Genomic DNA, 16,688 nt, shown 5'->3' with positions numbered 1-16,688 from the left:
CTAATATGAATCTTAGGAACAACATGGGATGTGTGCCAAAATCTCTATCCGGGACAAACAGCCCGAAAATGACCACACCCATTTTTAAATGGACACCCCCCTTTTTCATTGGAAATGCTACTTTAAACAGTAGGCTAGACATTATGAACATATTGGGAAAAAAAAGGTTTTTCTTTTATGAAAGAACACATATGATGAGGGGATCAAATTTCGGAAATCTCACCTTAATCACAAGTCCTGTTCATATGGAAATTAGATTAAATATGCAAAATAGGGGCTACACCCCATTTTTTACGGGAAGTGCTACCTTAAATAGTAGACTAGACAATCTCAACATATTGCAAACAAGAGTTTTTCTTTGATAAAAGGAACACATATGATGAGGGGATAACATTTCAGAAATCACACTGGTCACATGTCCTGTTTATGTGAAAATTAACTTAAATATGCAAAAAAAATATAATGGCCTCGTCTCAAAATACCCAAGATCTTGGGTAAATACCCAAGCAGTGGTCACACTGCCCAGAACCTGTCAGGGAGAGAGTCAGGTGATTTTATTTTGCATGCGATTAGAATATATTTGGTTCAATTGTACGTATGGTATTGGTGTCATTACCTGAAAGCAATCAATGAAAATACATTGGCCTATTTTTTGTATTATTGTACAGCGAAATTGCTTTTTTTGCCTTATTTTTAAAAAGAATTTGTTGTCGTTTTTAATGACCATTTAGTATTACCTTAAAGTTCTTTATATTTCATATAAAAATAAAGGCTACTAAAATCGTGTTAAAATATATTATAAAATATGCAAATGATGCATATGAAACAATTGGAAATGTCAAAGGCGTTTCTATTTAAACTTCAAACCAAATGAAAAGTGAGACTTTGAATAATAAAAAATAGAAATCACTTTTTTTTAAAGCAGCTGTTGGTGCCACCAGAACGCAAAACTTTTACGTTTTTTGCAGAAAATTGGCAAAATTTTCACTTTTAAAAGTTTTAATTTCAGAATCGACAGATTACTGTATGCTTTGTTCATAGTTACCAAACTATGAACTATGATTTGAAATGTGTGAGTACACCAGTTTGTTGGGAAGGGGGAAAAAGGGCCTGAGGTTCAGAGGCAGAGCCCTGAGGATCTGAGCATTTTAAGCTGTTTTAAATTGATTTCAAGAGCAGGTACAAAATTTTTTTAATAAAGCTACATACAATTTGAGTTTCAATGGAGGGCCTACATTATGTTTAATTTGAGCACCCTAACTATGTACACAAACATTTCATTACTTAAACAAACAAAGAATGAATAGGCATACTGATTAATGTTTAGTAGCATGTCAGTGAATTAAGTATTGACGTAAATACTGTCTAATGACTCAAGTTTAAACTGCATGATCATTTTTATATTTTTAATAAAACTAATTTCTTCTAATTTTAAATAGATTTTCCCCTGAATTTGGGACAATTCGTTATCACCCATAGACCTGTGCTAAATGCGTGACAAATTTATGATCACGCATGTGTTTCTGCAAAATGCGTGTTTCATCCAAAATCACTTTGAAGTGCGGGACCATCCCGCACGATGCGAGACGGTTGGTAACTATGTTTGTTTTCTCTCCAACTTTTATGGGGCCCCAGGTCGGCTTGACCCCCCCCCCCCTTGAATTCACCAAGGGTCTATAACACCTCAGCCCCACCATGGTTGGGCTGAGGTAAGAAAATCTATGATTATGGCCTCTCTGAGTGGCCGGAAATAGCACTCGCAGGTTTAATTAAACAAATATAGAAAATTCTAGTGAAACCTATAGAAAGAGAGATGAGTTTTGTACGTGGCACGTTATTGACATGAGGCGGGGAAAAACACTAAAATTCCTTATCAAAAAGCTTATAAATACAGTTAACCTTGCTTGTACGCCAAATTAGAGGCAGTCCTATTGGAAACTACTCTGATTGGTCAAGGAGTTTTGGTGGATGGATTTATGGAACGTGTGAGAGTGCGTCTTGAATATATAAAGGTCAATCTATTTTTAGTAACAAACACTGAAACAGTAGGGGTAGTCGGTTCTATCCTACATTTGACCCAAAAAACAATTGCAAAAAAACTTTTTCTGATGTTATCTGTAGCATAATGTCTAGAAAAGATGAATATGTAAATTTTAGCCAAAAATTGCACAAGCAGCAAGTGATTTTTCCAAAATGGCACCAAAAACTTTGTCACAGATAACAGTACAGTCTCTTGAAAATGCTGACAAATATGAATGACTCTTTAAGATAAATTCTGAATAGGCCTATTTATTGACTAAAAGTCTTTGGGCACAAAAGAAGAATAGATGATGGAATTTATAGCTTCTAACCTGGTTCAGGTACATCATGATGAATTATTGGGATTGCAGAATGATGTTGGTGCAGTGGTGGCACCAACAGGGTTCGGGGGAACACAAGACCCCTCATCGGGGAATACTGGCTTTATACAGCATTTTACAGTGGCATTTCAGAGCATTATGAGGTACCTTTTTCATTCCTGATGGTGACATAATAAATGTCAAAATATTGAATCCCAAAACGATGGCATGTGTGACCCAAAGCGGTATCACCATGCATGAAGACAAAGCACATGAGCATCTTACACAAATGACTTAAAAATTGTCTAAAGAATGTTGTCATACTCATCTTATATACAAGAATCTATAGCACAAGTCATAACACTTGAACAATTAGCAGGACAGGGATGCTTATCAGTACAAGCTATTTTTCACCTTATCTCTGTTCTTGACAGTACCATAAATGACCGAATAAGCACCTCTGTCGAATAAACATCACTGTTCTGGAAAAAGCCCACATGCTTGATCTAGGAATTTGAAACAGAGGGGCCAGGGAGGGACTTTGACCATCTCAGCCCCACAATGGCTGGGGCAGAGGTAAGAAAATTTATGATTATGGCACTTCTAGATTGTTGGAAATGGCAAACTCAGACTTCAATTTTGAATATATTTTTTCCCTTTTTTTCCTCCCATTGTTTAATTAATTTGGAAAAATTCAGAAGGGGGGGGGGGCAGCTTTCCCCTTAAATCCACAACTGGCACATCTCTTGAATACGCAACGAACTAAACCCTCCAAAAATGTTATAGACATCACATCACTTTTTCGGTCATTTACTATTCTGAAGCATGCGCAACACAAAGTACAACTAGTAACATGAGGATAAAAACACACAACTGAGGAGTGCATAATTTACTTAACAATTTATGGAATATTTAAATAATTGTTATTAATAAATGGTGCAAAGAATAATTAAGACTGAAGTTAATATATTTTTCCTCCATAGTTTCAACATATAGTTAGCATGATAAGGCAGTAACTGTTACAATTTGACACTTACAAACATGATCCCTCAAACCATGTTATCATGCCTAACTAGTGTTCCTGACATTACAGGCTGTTTTTTATTTACTATACTATTTAAAAAATGATATTAAAGAATTACAGGACAGTCTTAGTGAAATTTAAGATACTTTCTAATCTAACCGACTGATGATGCAATAACTTCGCTGACTGTTGGCTCTGTACTGCGTACTGTAATTTGCATGGTGACCGTGTCTTGTAAAGCAAGCCTAGCCCGGACAATGACATCGTGGCCGCCACGATACACCCCCGCCAAATATAAGGAATGAGAGCTTTTGCCTTCCGCTACTTTATCTGATCTTTCACACGGCTGCATGCCTAGGAAACTTACTACATTTTTCACAGCATCTGAAATAAACAAAAACAAATATTATTTAAAATACAGTTAAAATAACTGAAATTTAACTAAACAAGACATTAGTGAGAATATAAATTTAACACCAATTATAAAAAAAAATGAAAGTGATACCCTATACCCTAAATATGAACAAATCTTGCACTTTAAGCTTACATATTCATTCTTTACTGGGTCAAGTGGTACAGAAATTAGATTATGTAATATTTAGTATTATGTACATGTACAAAGTGCTAAATGAGGCATCTCAAAATATACATGTTCTAAGTATAGTATTCCTTAGTACATACTCTTAGACCTACAGGTAGTAGTGGAATTGATTAGCTTGGTGGTTATGATGCTAGCCTTAATCCCAGGGTCCTGGCTTGAAGTTCTGTGACAGGAAAATAAATTCTTTTGCTAAAACAACTCCCCAACCCCTCCCACAATCTCATTATGAAACTTAGCTATTAACCCTCTAGATACCGTCTTCGACTGTAGTCGAAATTGACCTCAAACCGAGAATTCCCATTTTCGACTGCAATCGAAATTTAGTGACTAAAAAATAGGTGGTTTTCAAATCGCTCTTCTGTTTTTATTTTAGCTCCAATACGTCAAAAATTTTGAACACGCATGCGTGAAGCTTTCTTCTTTCGAAATCTGTGAAGAACTCACATGCGCTAATATAAAAATGTTTAGAAATATCAATTTGAATTCGTTATTAATTTCGAAAATTTTCCAAAATGGCCACACAAGATGAGTTTTTAGATGTGCGAGACTTAACGTGCCTGATAGCGATGATGACGGTGGGGCTTCAAGCAGTTCTGACGGCGGAGATGTTCTTGATGAAGATGAGCCTAGGCCTAGAAAATTGAGGGTGGTCGTTGCTTTTGAATGGAAAGATCGTGCTTATAGTTATGGATGGTTGGGTAAATAAATTATATAACTGTGTGGAATAGGAATGTTTTATATTTGTTTTTATTTTTTTTTTGCTATAATTAATTTTTTTTTTTGGTTTTTGCTGACGATTTGTATGTAGCATTTTTCTGTCATTTCTATTATATTATATATATTATATTATATTATATTATGAATAAAAAATCTTAAAAATATAAATTATACATCAAATGAAAGCTTATTCTATAAGCTTTCTTTGTTTTTAGAAACATTTTTCTGTATAATTTACAGAAAGTTCCCAAAAATCCACCAGAACGATGTATACTCAAAAAACGCAAAAAACCTAGTTACACGGCAAAAGAATCCGGTATTCAAGGGTTTGCACTACAAAAGAATCTGGTATCCAGAGGGTTAAAGCATAACTGGGCCCTGTGGGAGAAAAGTGTATGTAGCAAAGACAAGCCAAAACAGGCACTCATCGCAAAAATCAAATATTAGTTATTCATACATGGTTAAACAGTAAAATAAGTGCTCTAAAATGGTAAAAGAATCAGTTAAATACGACATTTCGATATGAAGTTACAGGAGTTTAAACAAAAGAACAATATTTGAGAAATCGGCCTTCAAAGTGATTTTGGACATTTCTCAGGCAGAAACCATTACCAAATCGTTAAAAATTGTTGTTTTAACATTGAAAATGGGGAAAATAACAGCATAGAAAATGACATATAGTTATATAAAGTTTAATTTGGTGTAATAAAATAGATTTCAACAATATTGACATTCCAGCAGGTTTTTGCCATTATCTCTGAAACAGGATTTGCGACAAGTGACTGGTTTGGCTTGTCTTTGCCATGTATATATCTACTGAATAGAATACCCAGCATAAAGACAAATCAAATTTTAGACCACATTGCTCTAAAAATTACTCTCTCTACAGATATAGAGTTAAAATACTGCCGTCTATCTACAGCTAATGAAAATATAGATTCAAACACTTACCAGCAAGAGTCTTTGAAGCAAGGGCGTATGTCTCTTCGACCTCATTCTCATCACCGACCTCATCCCAAGAAGCTCCGAAGTTGGGCTTCATTACCCTCTGCATGTAATCTGAAACCATCACTTCCAAATCTTCCAGCTAGAAAAGATCCAAACAAACATCAGAGTAAAATATTTTCATTGTCATTCTTTTGCAATGTTCAAATACCCCTTGAATACATAAACATCATTAACTCCGCATTCTGTGATTGGATATAATGCAGCAGGTGGCCTAATTTTAACACTGGACCTCAACATAAAGTGGTGAATCCAGGATCGAAATAGAGGGAAGCCATGGAGGGACTTTCACTGACATGGTTAGGCGTAAGTAAGAAAAGTTATGATGGCCTTTGAATTTAAATACTTACAACATATTCGTCTTCATATCCATCTTCATCTGGCTCGCCTGTGTTGGGGTCACAATCTTTGACAATAAATTTGAATGTATTGCTAAATGTACAGGATACTGAAAGAAAAATAAAAAACATACAGTAATAATAAAGGTAACAATGTACATCCTAAATGGGCAGTTAGTCAAAAATTAGGCTGGCACAGTCAGAACATAGGCAGCACAACATTTTGAAAGCAGGCTGGAAAATATTCAGAACATAGGCTAGCCAATAGTCAAAAACAGTCACAACCAAGGTTAGAACATAGACCGGTGCACAGTCAGAGCATAGGTTGATAGGTACAGTACATAGTCAGACACTAAAACAGTACATAAAAGCCTGAACCTAGGGATATCTGGGCAGGTACAATTATAACACAGGCACCATATTATCAAGGTAGATATGTAACCTCCAGGCTTGTATAATCTAATTTATAAAAAAAAATATCCACTCTTCTAAATTGTTTTACCTGACATTGGGTCTTCTGGTATCTTGACGAGTGTGTATGTGGTTCCTGGCTGGTTGTATTTTAAGCATGGTATAGCAATATGACTAATGACTTCATAATCATCTGTTGGTTCCATTGCCACAGTAACATTCTCCAGTTGCTGATCATTTAATGTGTTTGTACAATCAAACTGAAAAGAGTGAGAAAGAGTAATCAAGCAAACATACACTGAAAAATAATATGTATTGTGCAATATTTTATCATTCAATTTTTTGTACAAATTTAACCATTTTCAAAAGTCAATTTTTATTACAGGGGGGAGGGGAAGATGGGGATGCAATGGGGACATGATGGAGCACTAGGCTGAAAATGAGGTGGTATGAGGTGATTTTTTTACTTAGTACTTGTGTAAAATTATTGCTAAGAAAATTTTCAGTGGGCAGAACCTACTATCTCTAAAGCACATACGATAGCTTCTAATAGATCCAACTGGAGTTGGTAAAACAATTGCTAGCTCCAAAGAATCTATATACTGAGGGAACAGAGCATCAAGCAATTTCCTGAAAGTGGGGGTGCACAAATTTTTTGAGAGAGCATGTGCCCCAAACTTAACGCCAATGACCACATATCAAATCACCTGTACTTGTGCCTTACCTGGAAAACAATGTGTTCAGCAAATGTGTGCTTGATACAGTTGACAACATATTCTGTTTCTGATTCTGTGAGTTCAGTGGGAGACGATGAGGATTTGAAGAGCGGGCCCAAGCCAGCAAACTCGGGTATAGCAGCCAATTGTTCTGGAAATTAATAATATGGAAATAAAATGTTATAATAAAAATGATATAATAATAAATTATGTAGGATTTGATACACCACTAAGCCTTTAAAAGTCTAACATCTTTGTTAAAAATCACAACAGATAAAAAAGTACAGTACGTTGAAATGGATCCTTTTATGTTATAATAATTTTAATAAGGAATGGATACATTTTAAAACATACAAATACATACCAGCAAAAATTTCTTGCCTTGATGCAGCACTCTTTTCTGGTCCTTTAGCAGCAGACACACCAACTTTTTCTGAAAAATATAACATAGCAACAATCATTAAATTAATATTACTTATACAGTATTTGTTTATATTTAAGTGAATGGAATATAAGTAAAACAAAAACAGTGAGTAACATAAATGTAGGAAGAAAAATTGACCGAAAAGATTGAATGAGAAAAAAAACTGAAAAAACTAGTAAAAATGAGTAAGACAGACACAGGAACACCAATACTTTCAAAAGATGAAGAAAAGAGAAAAGGCAGGAAAAGAAAACTGATAAAAAATATGCATGGCATTATAAATGGCATTCAGCAATGCTATTTATGATTGAGTCGGGGACAACTGCAATGATATAAGTTTAGCAATAGCGTAGTAACTTCATGGAAATCAAGTTTAAATGACAACATTTTCATTACCTTGTATTTTCTGTTCAACAAGTGGAACTGCCTGCAGTGGGACTGTCTTCATATCAAATGGCTTCTCTGATGGCTCTATGGTGTAATTGTGTAGTGCCCTCTCCAGTCCAGCTACAGACACATTCAGTCCTAATAAAACAAATTAATATAATACTTAGCAGAACCAACACAGATGGAATGAAATAAACAATCAGTTTAAAGGTGGCACATACTATAAAATATTTTTTTGGCAGACTCAAAAGACAGTGTATCTTTGTTTAAAACTTATTTGATCAATAACTTGTGTCTTTCCAAGTATGTTGAAAGCAGATAATGCTTAACTTCCTCAAAGTTTGATCAAAGTCTGTTAAGTCTGACAAAAAAAATCTGGTAGTATGTGCTTAGCTGTATTTAGCTTTAAGCAAGTCACGGCATCAAATGTGTTCCAACACAACCCGACAAGGTGCATGCATCAGATAGTCATTAACGACTATTTGCTCAGTAGGCCAACAATAATCAGCAGACAGCATCACGCAGTCAAGTGATCACAGAGAGCAGAGATGGAGTCGTCAGCCGAAGGTTTTATGGCGCAATGTGTGCGGGTATTATGGGCTTCATCTTACCATTTAAGATATAGGCTGAATTGAGCTGTTTCTGTTGCTCTTTAAGAACAGACAAGTAGAACGTGGCTCTGTCTCGTACCTCATCATCACCATCCAACAAACACCTGAAAGGAACAAGATGGAAAAATTAAATTGATTATATGAAGGAAAAATTATATTGATCAAACTAATACAATATTAGTTTTTTATAGTTTGTCAATTTAATAGTATAGAATATATAAATATTTCTTTATTTTAACAAAACTTAATGTGGGTACATATCAAAGAAATATTATTGAGGCTCAAGAAGGATAAAATAAAATATGAAAAACACAGGCACATAAAAACCAGAGAAATATGTTTTCATTATGCATTTGTACTAAAAAAATGCCCCAATTTATGGATTCATATAGTGAAATAAAAGGCCATAAAACTACCATTGATTTGAAAATTTAAGAGCAAAAATATCTGCAGATATGCCCATCGTATATGTCTGTTATATTTTCTAGTATGAGTACAAAATTCATCTGATAGCTACACATACCTTTCCAATAGAACTGTAACACTTGGCAACAAACTTTCGCAGTGAGCTCCAAACTTAGCCAGAGATGTGACAGCAGCTGTGGTTACACGAAAAAATATAACATAAAAAAAATTTGATATTAGATCTTTTCTGATATTTTTTGTGGAAAAGTCCAATATTTAAATATTAAGTAAAGTTACATGCTTGCTGTACATGAGGTTTAAACATTTACTAGGGCTAGTCATTAGCTATACTCAAACTTTAAAACATAGTTATATTCAGCAACACTACTGACCAGCTGTACTCGATTTGTCTAGGCCTACTAACAAGCTATACTATGTTTAAGTATTGAGTAGGGCTACTCACTAGCTGAGCCTTGAGTAGGGAAAATTAGCAGACTACTATTTCCACCATCATGACTACTCACCAGCTCTAATGGCTGCATTCTCAAGAATGACCCTGTTGTAGATGAACCGGATGTATTTGGAAGGCGATGAGGTACGCGGCCCCTCACGACCTAGAAGATGCAGTATACGTGTCGCCAACGAAGTGTGCTCGCAATCCTCAATGAACTCACAAAGATGTGCCAGGCCATCCTCCTTGGCATCAGCATTTTCCTCCACGATGGACATGATGGTGTCCACAATACTTCTCTTGTAGTCAAATCCACCCTTGACACATAACAAATTATGATAGTGATAATGATGATGATGATTTGTCATAGAGTAAAGCAACTGTTAAGAGTTCTTTTAATAAGCAGCAACATGCAGGAATCACTTTCATAATACTACTTATTTATGATAATGATGCTGCTGTAAATGTTTTTATAATGATAATGTTGTTGGTAATGGTGATGATGAAGGTCATGATGATGATGATGTAAATGCTCATGATGTTGATGACGATGTTGGTAATGATGATGATGATAATGTCAATGGTGATGTGGTAGCTGCTGCTGCTGATGATGATAATGTTGATGATTATGATGGTGATAATGATAATTTTACTGATAATGGTGATAATGATAATGAATAATTGTGCTGTTGATGGTTGTAAAAATGATGAATGATGACAGTGGTGATAGTAATGATGAATAATAATGGTGGTGATGATAATGTTGATGGTGACGACAATGGTGATTACAGTAAAGAGAATATTTATGATCACAATAACTATGATAAGACGACGATGAAGATGACATTGATGATGTTGGTAATGATGATGATGATAATGATAATGTCAATGATGCTGCTGCAGCTGATGATAATAATATTGATGATTATGGTGGTGATGACGACAATTGTACTGATGATGGTGATAATGATCATGAATTTTGTAAAAAATGATGAACGATGACAGTGGTGGTATGATGGTAATGATAAATAATAATGGTGGTGATGATGATGATGTTGACGAAAATGGTGATTACAGTAAAGAGAATGTTTATGATGACGATAACTATAATGATAAGATGATAATGATGATAATGATGATGGTGATAATGATGATACTGATAATATTAATACCGTAGTTCCTCGGGTGTAAGCCCACCTCTTGGAATATGCCCATCCCTGGTATAAGACCACCCCCAACTTTATGTTCCAGTCTTTTGGGCAAAAGCCCAGAATGTGAATTTTACAAATATTTTCAGAATTAGGCTTATAATATTAATATTTTCAAATATTGGCTTTGCAATTGGTATAAAGTGCCGAGTAAACTGCCAATGGATTAAAAAGGGGATTCCCCGGATATAAGCCCAACCCCTCAAAAAATTGGCCAATTTTATGTTCAAGGCAGATGGGCTTAAACATAATAAAATAATGATTGGTGCTTACCTCATCCCTAAGCATGGAGGACAGGAAGCTCATCATGACCTTGTGTTTCTTGGGGAATTTCATGCACAGCGACTTGATGGCCTCAACAACAACGATCTTGAACTCATCTGAAATTTCGGACATGAACGATGATATTTGCTTCATCAAACGGTCAACACTGCTCTCACTACCAGTCTGAAATTAATGTGAAGTTTAACATAAATTATTGCAAAAACATGATTCCATTTCATACAACTTAGCTCGAAGTAGTGACTCTTGATTAATAAATTAGAAATATATACAGCATTTATCTTAAGACCATTTTAGATTTATAAAAAATTTTAAATAATTTCCACAAGTTTACATATTGTATATGAAATGAAGATGAGCCCAGGTGTTAGCACTTATCTTTAATTCACATATATTATTGTTCAATTACTGCTTTTGGCTCTACTGGTAATTCTAACATTACATTGTTTATACTGTAATTATAATAAAATGAAAAAAATAAAATAAAGTTTATAAAATAAAATAAACATTAAAAAAAATAAATAAAATAAAATGAAATAAAATAAAATAAAGTACTGAAAGGAATTATAATGAAATGAATAAAGTTGTTGCGGCTTTTGAGTACTTGATTGTTAATTGTTTACGTAAACAAAAAAAGAAAATTGAGGAATTACCTTGAGTAAGGTGGTAATAGCCAGGGTAGCAATACTTCTGTTGCTATCGGTGATGAGGTTCTCCAAGTCCAGATTACATGCTGTCACTGCGGCTGGGTGTGACATAGCAACCTACCATGACAACAACAAAGAAATGATACTAGAGTAGCGCCTACACCACAGAATTTTGTTTTTCGTTAATTTGCGACCCCCAGTGATTAATAATATATAAATACATTTTTGTATTATAAAATTTATAAAATGATTGATTAAATAAATTTTTGTTTATATCATTACAATAGTATAATAATCAATTTATAAATGAATGACTTGGTAAGGCTTGACAGGTTGCAGATCTAACCTTGTTTAAGGTCCTAGTGGCAGCATATCGCAGCGTTGGCTTCGGCGAGCTTAAGAACAGTTGTAGGACTGACACAGCAGGGGCGAGTTCCCTAGCGGTCGTGTTCTTCATGTTCACAATGGCTTGTGCAGATTCGTATATCACCATCTAAAATAGAAGATAATAAAATAACTTAAGTTTGTTTTCCATAAAGTTGCTACAATCGATGACAGATAATACAAACTAGTTTAATGGAAAAATTATTAGAGTTAAATAAAATATTATGTGTGTGTCAATTGGAATGGCACACCAATATATACGTTGAGGGCAAGGCAATGCTAAACACAGCAATTTCAACCAGCATCATGTGATAACTCACCTCGCTCTTGTGGCGCAAACAGCTCTCAATGAAGTCGAACAAAGGTCCGTCATGGCTGAAAAATATGAAATAGTACATTTATTACATTTTCATTCATTTTTTAAAAACCAAAGGTGACTGTTGGTAAAAAAAACCATAACTGTAATCGAGAGTTTTTGTTTTCTCAAAAAATGATTAACAACAAAGTACAGTAATCTATTCTTAGTATTAATTTCTATAGCAATATATCTTAACAAATCTTATTTAAAGGTATATCATTTATCTTTAGTTGTTGAGTTGGTAGAGTTCATTTTAAGTTCTCATATGAGATAACAAACAATAGTTCATACTCACCCATCATCTTCATCATTAAGAAGTTTTGAGACAATGCGGATCTATCAAAAAAAAAAAGAGAGAATCACCAATATAGTGAAATTATAGCAAACTAATAAACACCACTATAATAGTAATAAATATATACCGTATTTACATGTACACTCCACATTCATTTATTCACTCTTCACAAAAATTTCATCTGGCACTTCCTAATACCCATTACCAAAATCAGTACAAGCTTACAGGCCTAGCAAAACTAGTATCAGTGTAGTCTCTAATGCTATTAGATAATAAAAAGACTGTTATTATTTTAAATATTTTTATTTTGAAGGTTACTATCACTGCAGTTACTCAAATATGAAATCTTTAGTTTCTGTCAGTTAAAAATAATCCCAAGGTAATTCCACCTCCTTTAAAGGCTCAATAAATAAAACATCAAGATGTGGACAAATTAGTCGATACAGGTAAACAACAAGAATCCACTGCTTACCAACAGACAAGTGGCATAGGGTGATTTAAGCGAGTGCTTGGTGTACTTGGTGATCATCTTAGAGACAGCAAGGCGGTCATTCTTCTTGATGTGATACAGCAGGCCTAGCGCATGGTATTGTACCATGATGTTATCGCTAGAAGCTGCTTCCGTGGCTTCGTTCAACCAACGCTTCACTACATCATGGCTACCCTTCATCAGATGCTACAAATTTAGAAATATTATAAAAATTTAATATTATTATTTCATTACCAAAATATCTGCAAACAAGTATATTCAACTTTTTAATATGTCAAATTTATCACTATATAGATATATTAATTTAATCAATTCCAGTCTATGAAATAATTTTTCTTAAGACTGATTGCTTGACTGAGTGAGTGATTGATGGATGGATTGATTAATTAATTGATTGATATAAATGGTGAACACCTACCAGTGATGAGGCAAGAGCAGCACTGGAGACAGCATGAACCTTGTCAACAATTGCTTGTTTCATGTAACGCTCAATAGCTTGAAGCATAGTAGACTGTATAAACAACAAATTGAGACTTTTAGAATGAGGTTTGATAGAAGGTACTGAGATACTAATAAAAATATTTGTTTGGCTATACGTAAAACCTCGAATTGAAGCCCAATGGGCTTAATCTTAAGATGAAGCCCATCTCAAATTGAAGCCCCCTCTATTTTTTGCAAAATTAGCCTCAAAAAGAAGCCCATGGGCTTCTTTTTAACATAGCATAGGATAGTACAGTACATATGCTGTACTTGAATTTAAAAAAAAAACATAATAAATTGAAAACATGCTTGGTTTATACAGTAGTTTTGGTGATTTAATGCGAGTTCTATTTCGTCATCAGCCTGTCGTTACGGAGTAGTACAAGAGACAGTACCGCGCATGCGTATGCCAGTTGTACCATTCATGTAAATGCTGCAGACTAGCGTTTTTTGATTGCGTAAAATAATTTTCAAAACTACTGGTTCCAGGATTGGCTTTTGTCCCACAACACGCAGACTGATCAATTCAGACAAGTATATAGACACTATACACCGCTTTTAGTTTCTAGAACAGGGCGGTTTTCTCAATGGATAACAAACTTTTTAATATGTCAAATTTATCACTATATAGATATATTAATTTAATCAATTCCAGTCTATGAAATAATTTTTCTTAAGACTGATTGCTTGACTGAGTGAGTGATTGATGGATGGATTGATTAATTAATTGATTGATATAAATGGTGAACACCTACCAGTGATGAGGCAAGAGCAGCACTGGAGACAGCATGAACCTTGTCAACAATTGCTTGCTTCATGTAACGCTCAATAGCTTGAAGCATAGTAGACTGTATAAACAACAAATTGAGACTTTTAGAATGAGGTTTGATAGAAGGTACTGAGATACTAATAAAAATATTTGTTTGGCTATACGTAAAACCTCGAATTGAAGCCCAATGGGCTTAATCTTAAGATGAAGCCCATCTCAAATTGAAGCCCCCTCTATTTTTTGCAAAATTAGCCTCAAAAAGAAGCCCATGGGCTTCTTTTTAACATAGCATAGGATAGTACAGTACATATGCTGTACTTGAATTTAAAAAAAAAACATAATAAATTGAAAACATGCTTGGTTTATACAGTAGTTTTGGTGATTTAATGCGAGTTCTATTTCGTCATCAGCCTGTCGTTACGGAGTAGTACAAGAGACAGTACCGCGCATGCATATGCCAGTTGTACCATTCATGTAAATGCTGCAGACTAGCGTTTTTTGATTGCGTAAAATAATTTTCAAAACTACTGGTTCCAGGATTGGCTTTTGTCCCACAACACGCAGACTGATCAATTCAAGTATATTCAAGTATATTAAGTATATAGACACTATACACCGCTTTTAGTTTCTAGAACAGGGCGGTTTTCTCAATGGATAACAGTGATTACGAGCCTAGGCCTAGGGTTGAGTTTCCAGCCGTAGGCTTGTTTAATTTTCAATTAAATACACTCCATGATACAGATTGATGTTACAGTGGCCTTATTTATTGTTTATTTAATTATTGTTTGTTTATTTTTTCATAGTACAAATTCCAAAACTTACAGCATTCATTTTGAAAAGAAGCCCCCCCCCCCCACTTTGCAAAAGTAGCCTCGAAAAAAAAGCCCATCCAAAGCTCACAAAAAACCCAGAGCTCCAACTCAAGGTTTTACGGTATTCTATTTTAGAATATCAGATAGTTTAGCATTTTAGTATTATGGTATTGTTATCACTGTTACTTACATCAGTTATCTTGCACAGAGCTCTGATGGCTGGAGCCCTGTAAGCATCTTCCTTGCCTGTCATATCTTTGGTGAGACTGCTTGTCACGATGATCACATCTTCAGAAATGTCTGCCATCTCTTTGATCAACAGGTACACCATACGTCGAAGGGTCACCTGCAGGGGTGCAAATAATCAGTTACAAAAAATAACAAAAGGCACATCCTATGCAAAATGAAATTAACATTATTATTATAAAGTAGTGGTTAATATTTTATACATTATTTAAGATGAAAAGGTGCCCTTACATCACTGGATTGGAAAAGTTTGGTCATGGCAAAGAAAGCCTCTGTTGCCTCATTAGTTCCGATGTGTTCTCCTTGATTGATCACATACATGATTTTGGTCAAAGTATGGCAGCTTCTTCTTGGATTGATTGGGGTATCATTGAAGTTTCTTGCCTGAGTAAAGTAAATACATAAAAAATAAACTAGGTTTGATTAACAAAAACTAACATATATATTTAAGAAAATCGTGAAATATAATCATGTATAATAGTTCTATTATAAATATTTAAAACACAATTTTCCTTAATTTCTTGTTTGAATTGCATATTCTAAAATCATGAATTTGTAACTAGCCAGTTTAATACAGATCTTGTATTTGTATATCAAAGTTTTTTTTCAAATTTAATGTAATTATTGTCATCTTTTTTACTTACAAGTAAATTATTACTTTAATGAAAGACACTTCACATTTTGAAAGACATATTTAACACTATTTATACATAAAATTTGTTATTTGAGAATAAAACAAACCTCTTGCAAGACTGAACTCTTGTCCAATCCCTGAAATGGATTACATGAGCCACCTGCAAAATGACAAATAAAGATTTGTAGACATATATGGAAATGACGAAACCAAATGAACAGCGTACAGGTCTCCCTCTAATTAAAGACTCCTCCAATTAAAGACCACTTTTCCGTGGTCCCAAATTAAGAAATGTCTTTTATTTTTATTATTCTAATTAGAGACCAAAGCTGTTAAAGTCCATTGAAATCCCAGTCCCAAAAAGTGTTGAATTGGAGAGAGACCTGTATTTACTAAGAGATTCCATTATTTATTTCTGCATATAATTCAGTAACTATAACCAGACATTAGGGCAAATAGAAAAATTATCACTCCTGTGGCACACAGTGGCTACCACCAGATTAGCCGACTGAGCCTTTTTGATGCTCGAGTAATGTCTGATTTTTTCACAGGAATATAGGCCTAGTTTTGGATAGGCCAGTTGTTTAAATGCATCTGCTACTTCAAAAAACGATGTCATGTTTGTTCTGTTCATGCACACTGGAAGCCCCGGGT

General features: G+C 34.4%; 1 protein-coding gene across 2 annotated transcripts in view; it reads right to left on the bottom strand.

The window, feature by feature from the left end:
* Window positions 1-1,217: 1,217 nt before the first annotated feature.
* LOC117115031 (coatomer subunit gamma-2-like) overlaps window positions 1,218-16,688 on the bottom strand; it is a 16,667-nt gene continuing 1,196 nt past the window's right edge. The window contains exons 2-21 of one of the 2 annotated variants that reach the window (XM_033258671.1): window positions 16,142-16,194; window positions 15,632-15,784; window positions 15,345-15,500; window positions 14,329-14,421; window positions 13,076-13,279; window positions 12,604-12,644; window positions 12,271-12,325; window positions 11,913-12,059; window positions 11,573-11,683; window positions 10,911-11,084; window positions 9,503-9,746; window positions 9,097-9,172; window positions 8,574-8,677; window positions 7,972-8,100; window positions 7,516-7,584; window positions 7,160-7,302; window positions 6,527-6,695; window positions 6,037-6,134; window positions 5,633-5,768; window positions 1,218-3,747 (exon numbers count right to left, since the gene is read on the bottom strand). In XM_033258671.1, coding sequence (XP_033114562.1) covers window positions 3,518-3,747; window positions 5,633-5,768; window positions 6,037-6,134; window positions 6,527-6,695; window positions 7,160-7,302; window positions 7,516-7,584; window positions 7,972-8,100; window positions 8,574-8,677; window positions 9,097-9,172; window positions 9,503-9,746; window positions 10,911-11,084; window positions 11,573-11,683; window positions 11,913-12,059; window positions 12,271-12,325; window positions 12,604-12,644; window positions 13,076-13,279; window positions 14,329-14,421; window positions 15,345-15,500; window positions 15,632-15,784; window positions 16,142-16,194 — 2,585 coding nt within the window. In that variant the 3' untranslated portion in view covers window positions 1,218-3,517. Of the gene's footprint in view, window positions 3,748-5,632; window positions 5,769-6,036; window positions 6,135-6,526; window positions 6,696-7,159; window positions 7,303-7,515; window positions 7,585-7,971; window positions 8,101-8,573; window positions 8,678-9,096; window positions 9,173-9,502; window positions 9,747-10,910; window positions 11,085-11,572; window positions 11,684-11,912; window positions 12,060-12,270; window positions 12,326-12,603; window positions 12,645-13,075; window positions 13,280-13,511; window positions 13,605-14,328; window positions 14,422-15,344; window positions 15,501-15,631; window positions 15,785-16,141; window positions 16,195-16,688 lie in introns of both variants that reach the window. The other variant, XM_033258672.1, reaches the window with a different exon arrangement.

Source organism: Anneissia japonica, unplaced genomic scaffold, assembly GCF_011630105.1.
Source record: "Anneissia japonica isolate Jap-2015-1 unplaced genomic scaffold, ASM1163010v1 scaffold24_len2511860_cov200, whole genome shotgun sequence".
Classification (NCBI taxonomy): Eukaryota; Metazoa; Echinodermata; class Crinoidea; order Comatulida; family Comatulidae; genus Anneissia; species Anneissia japonica.
Note: the sequence above shows the minus strand (reverse complement) of the source record. Positions and strands in the feature narration are given on the sequence as shown.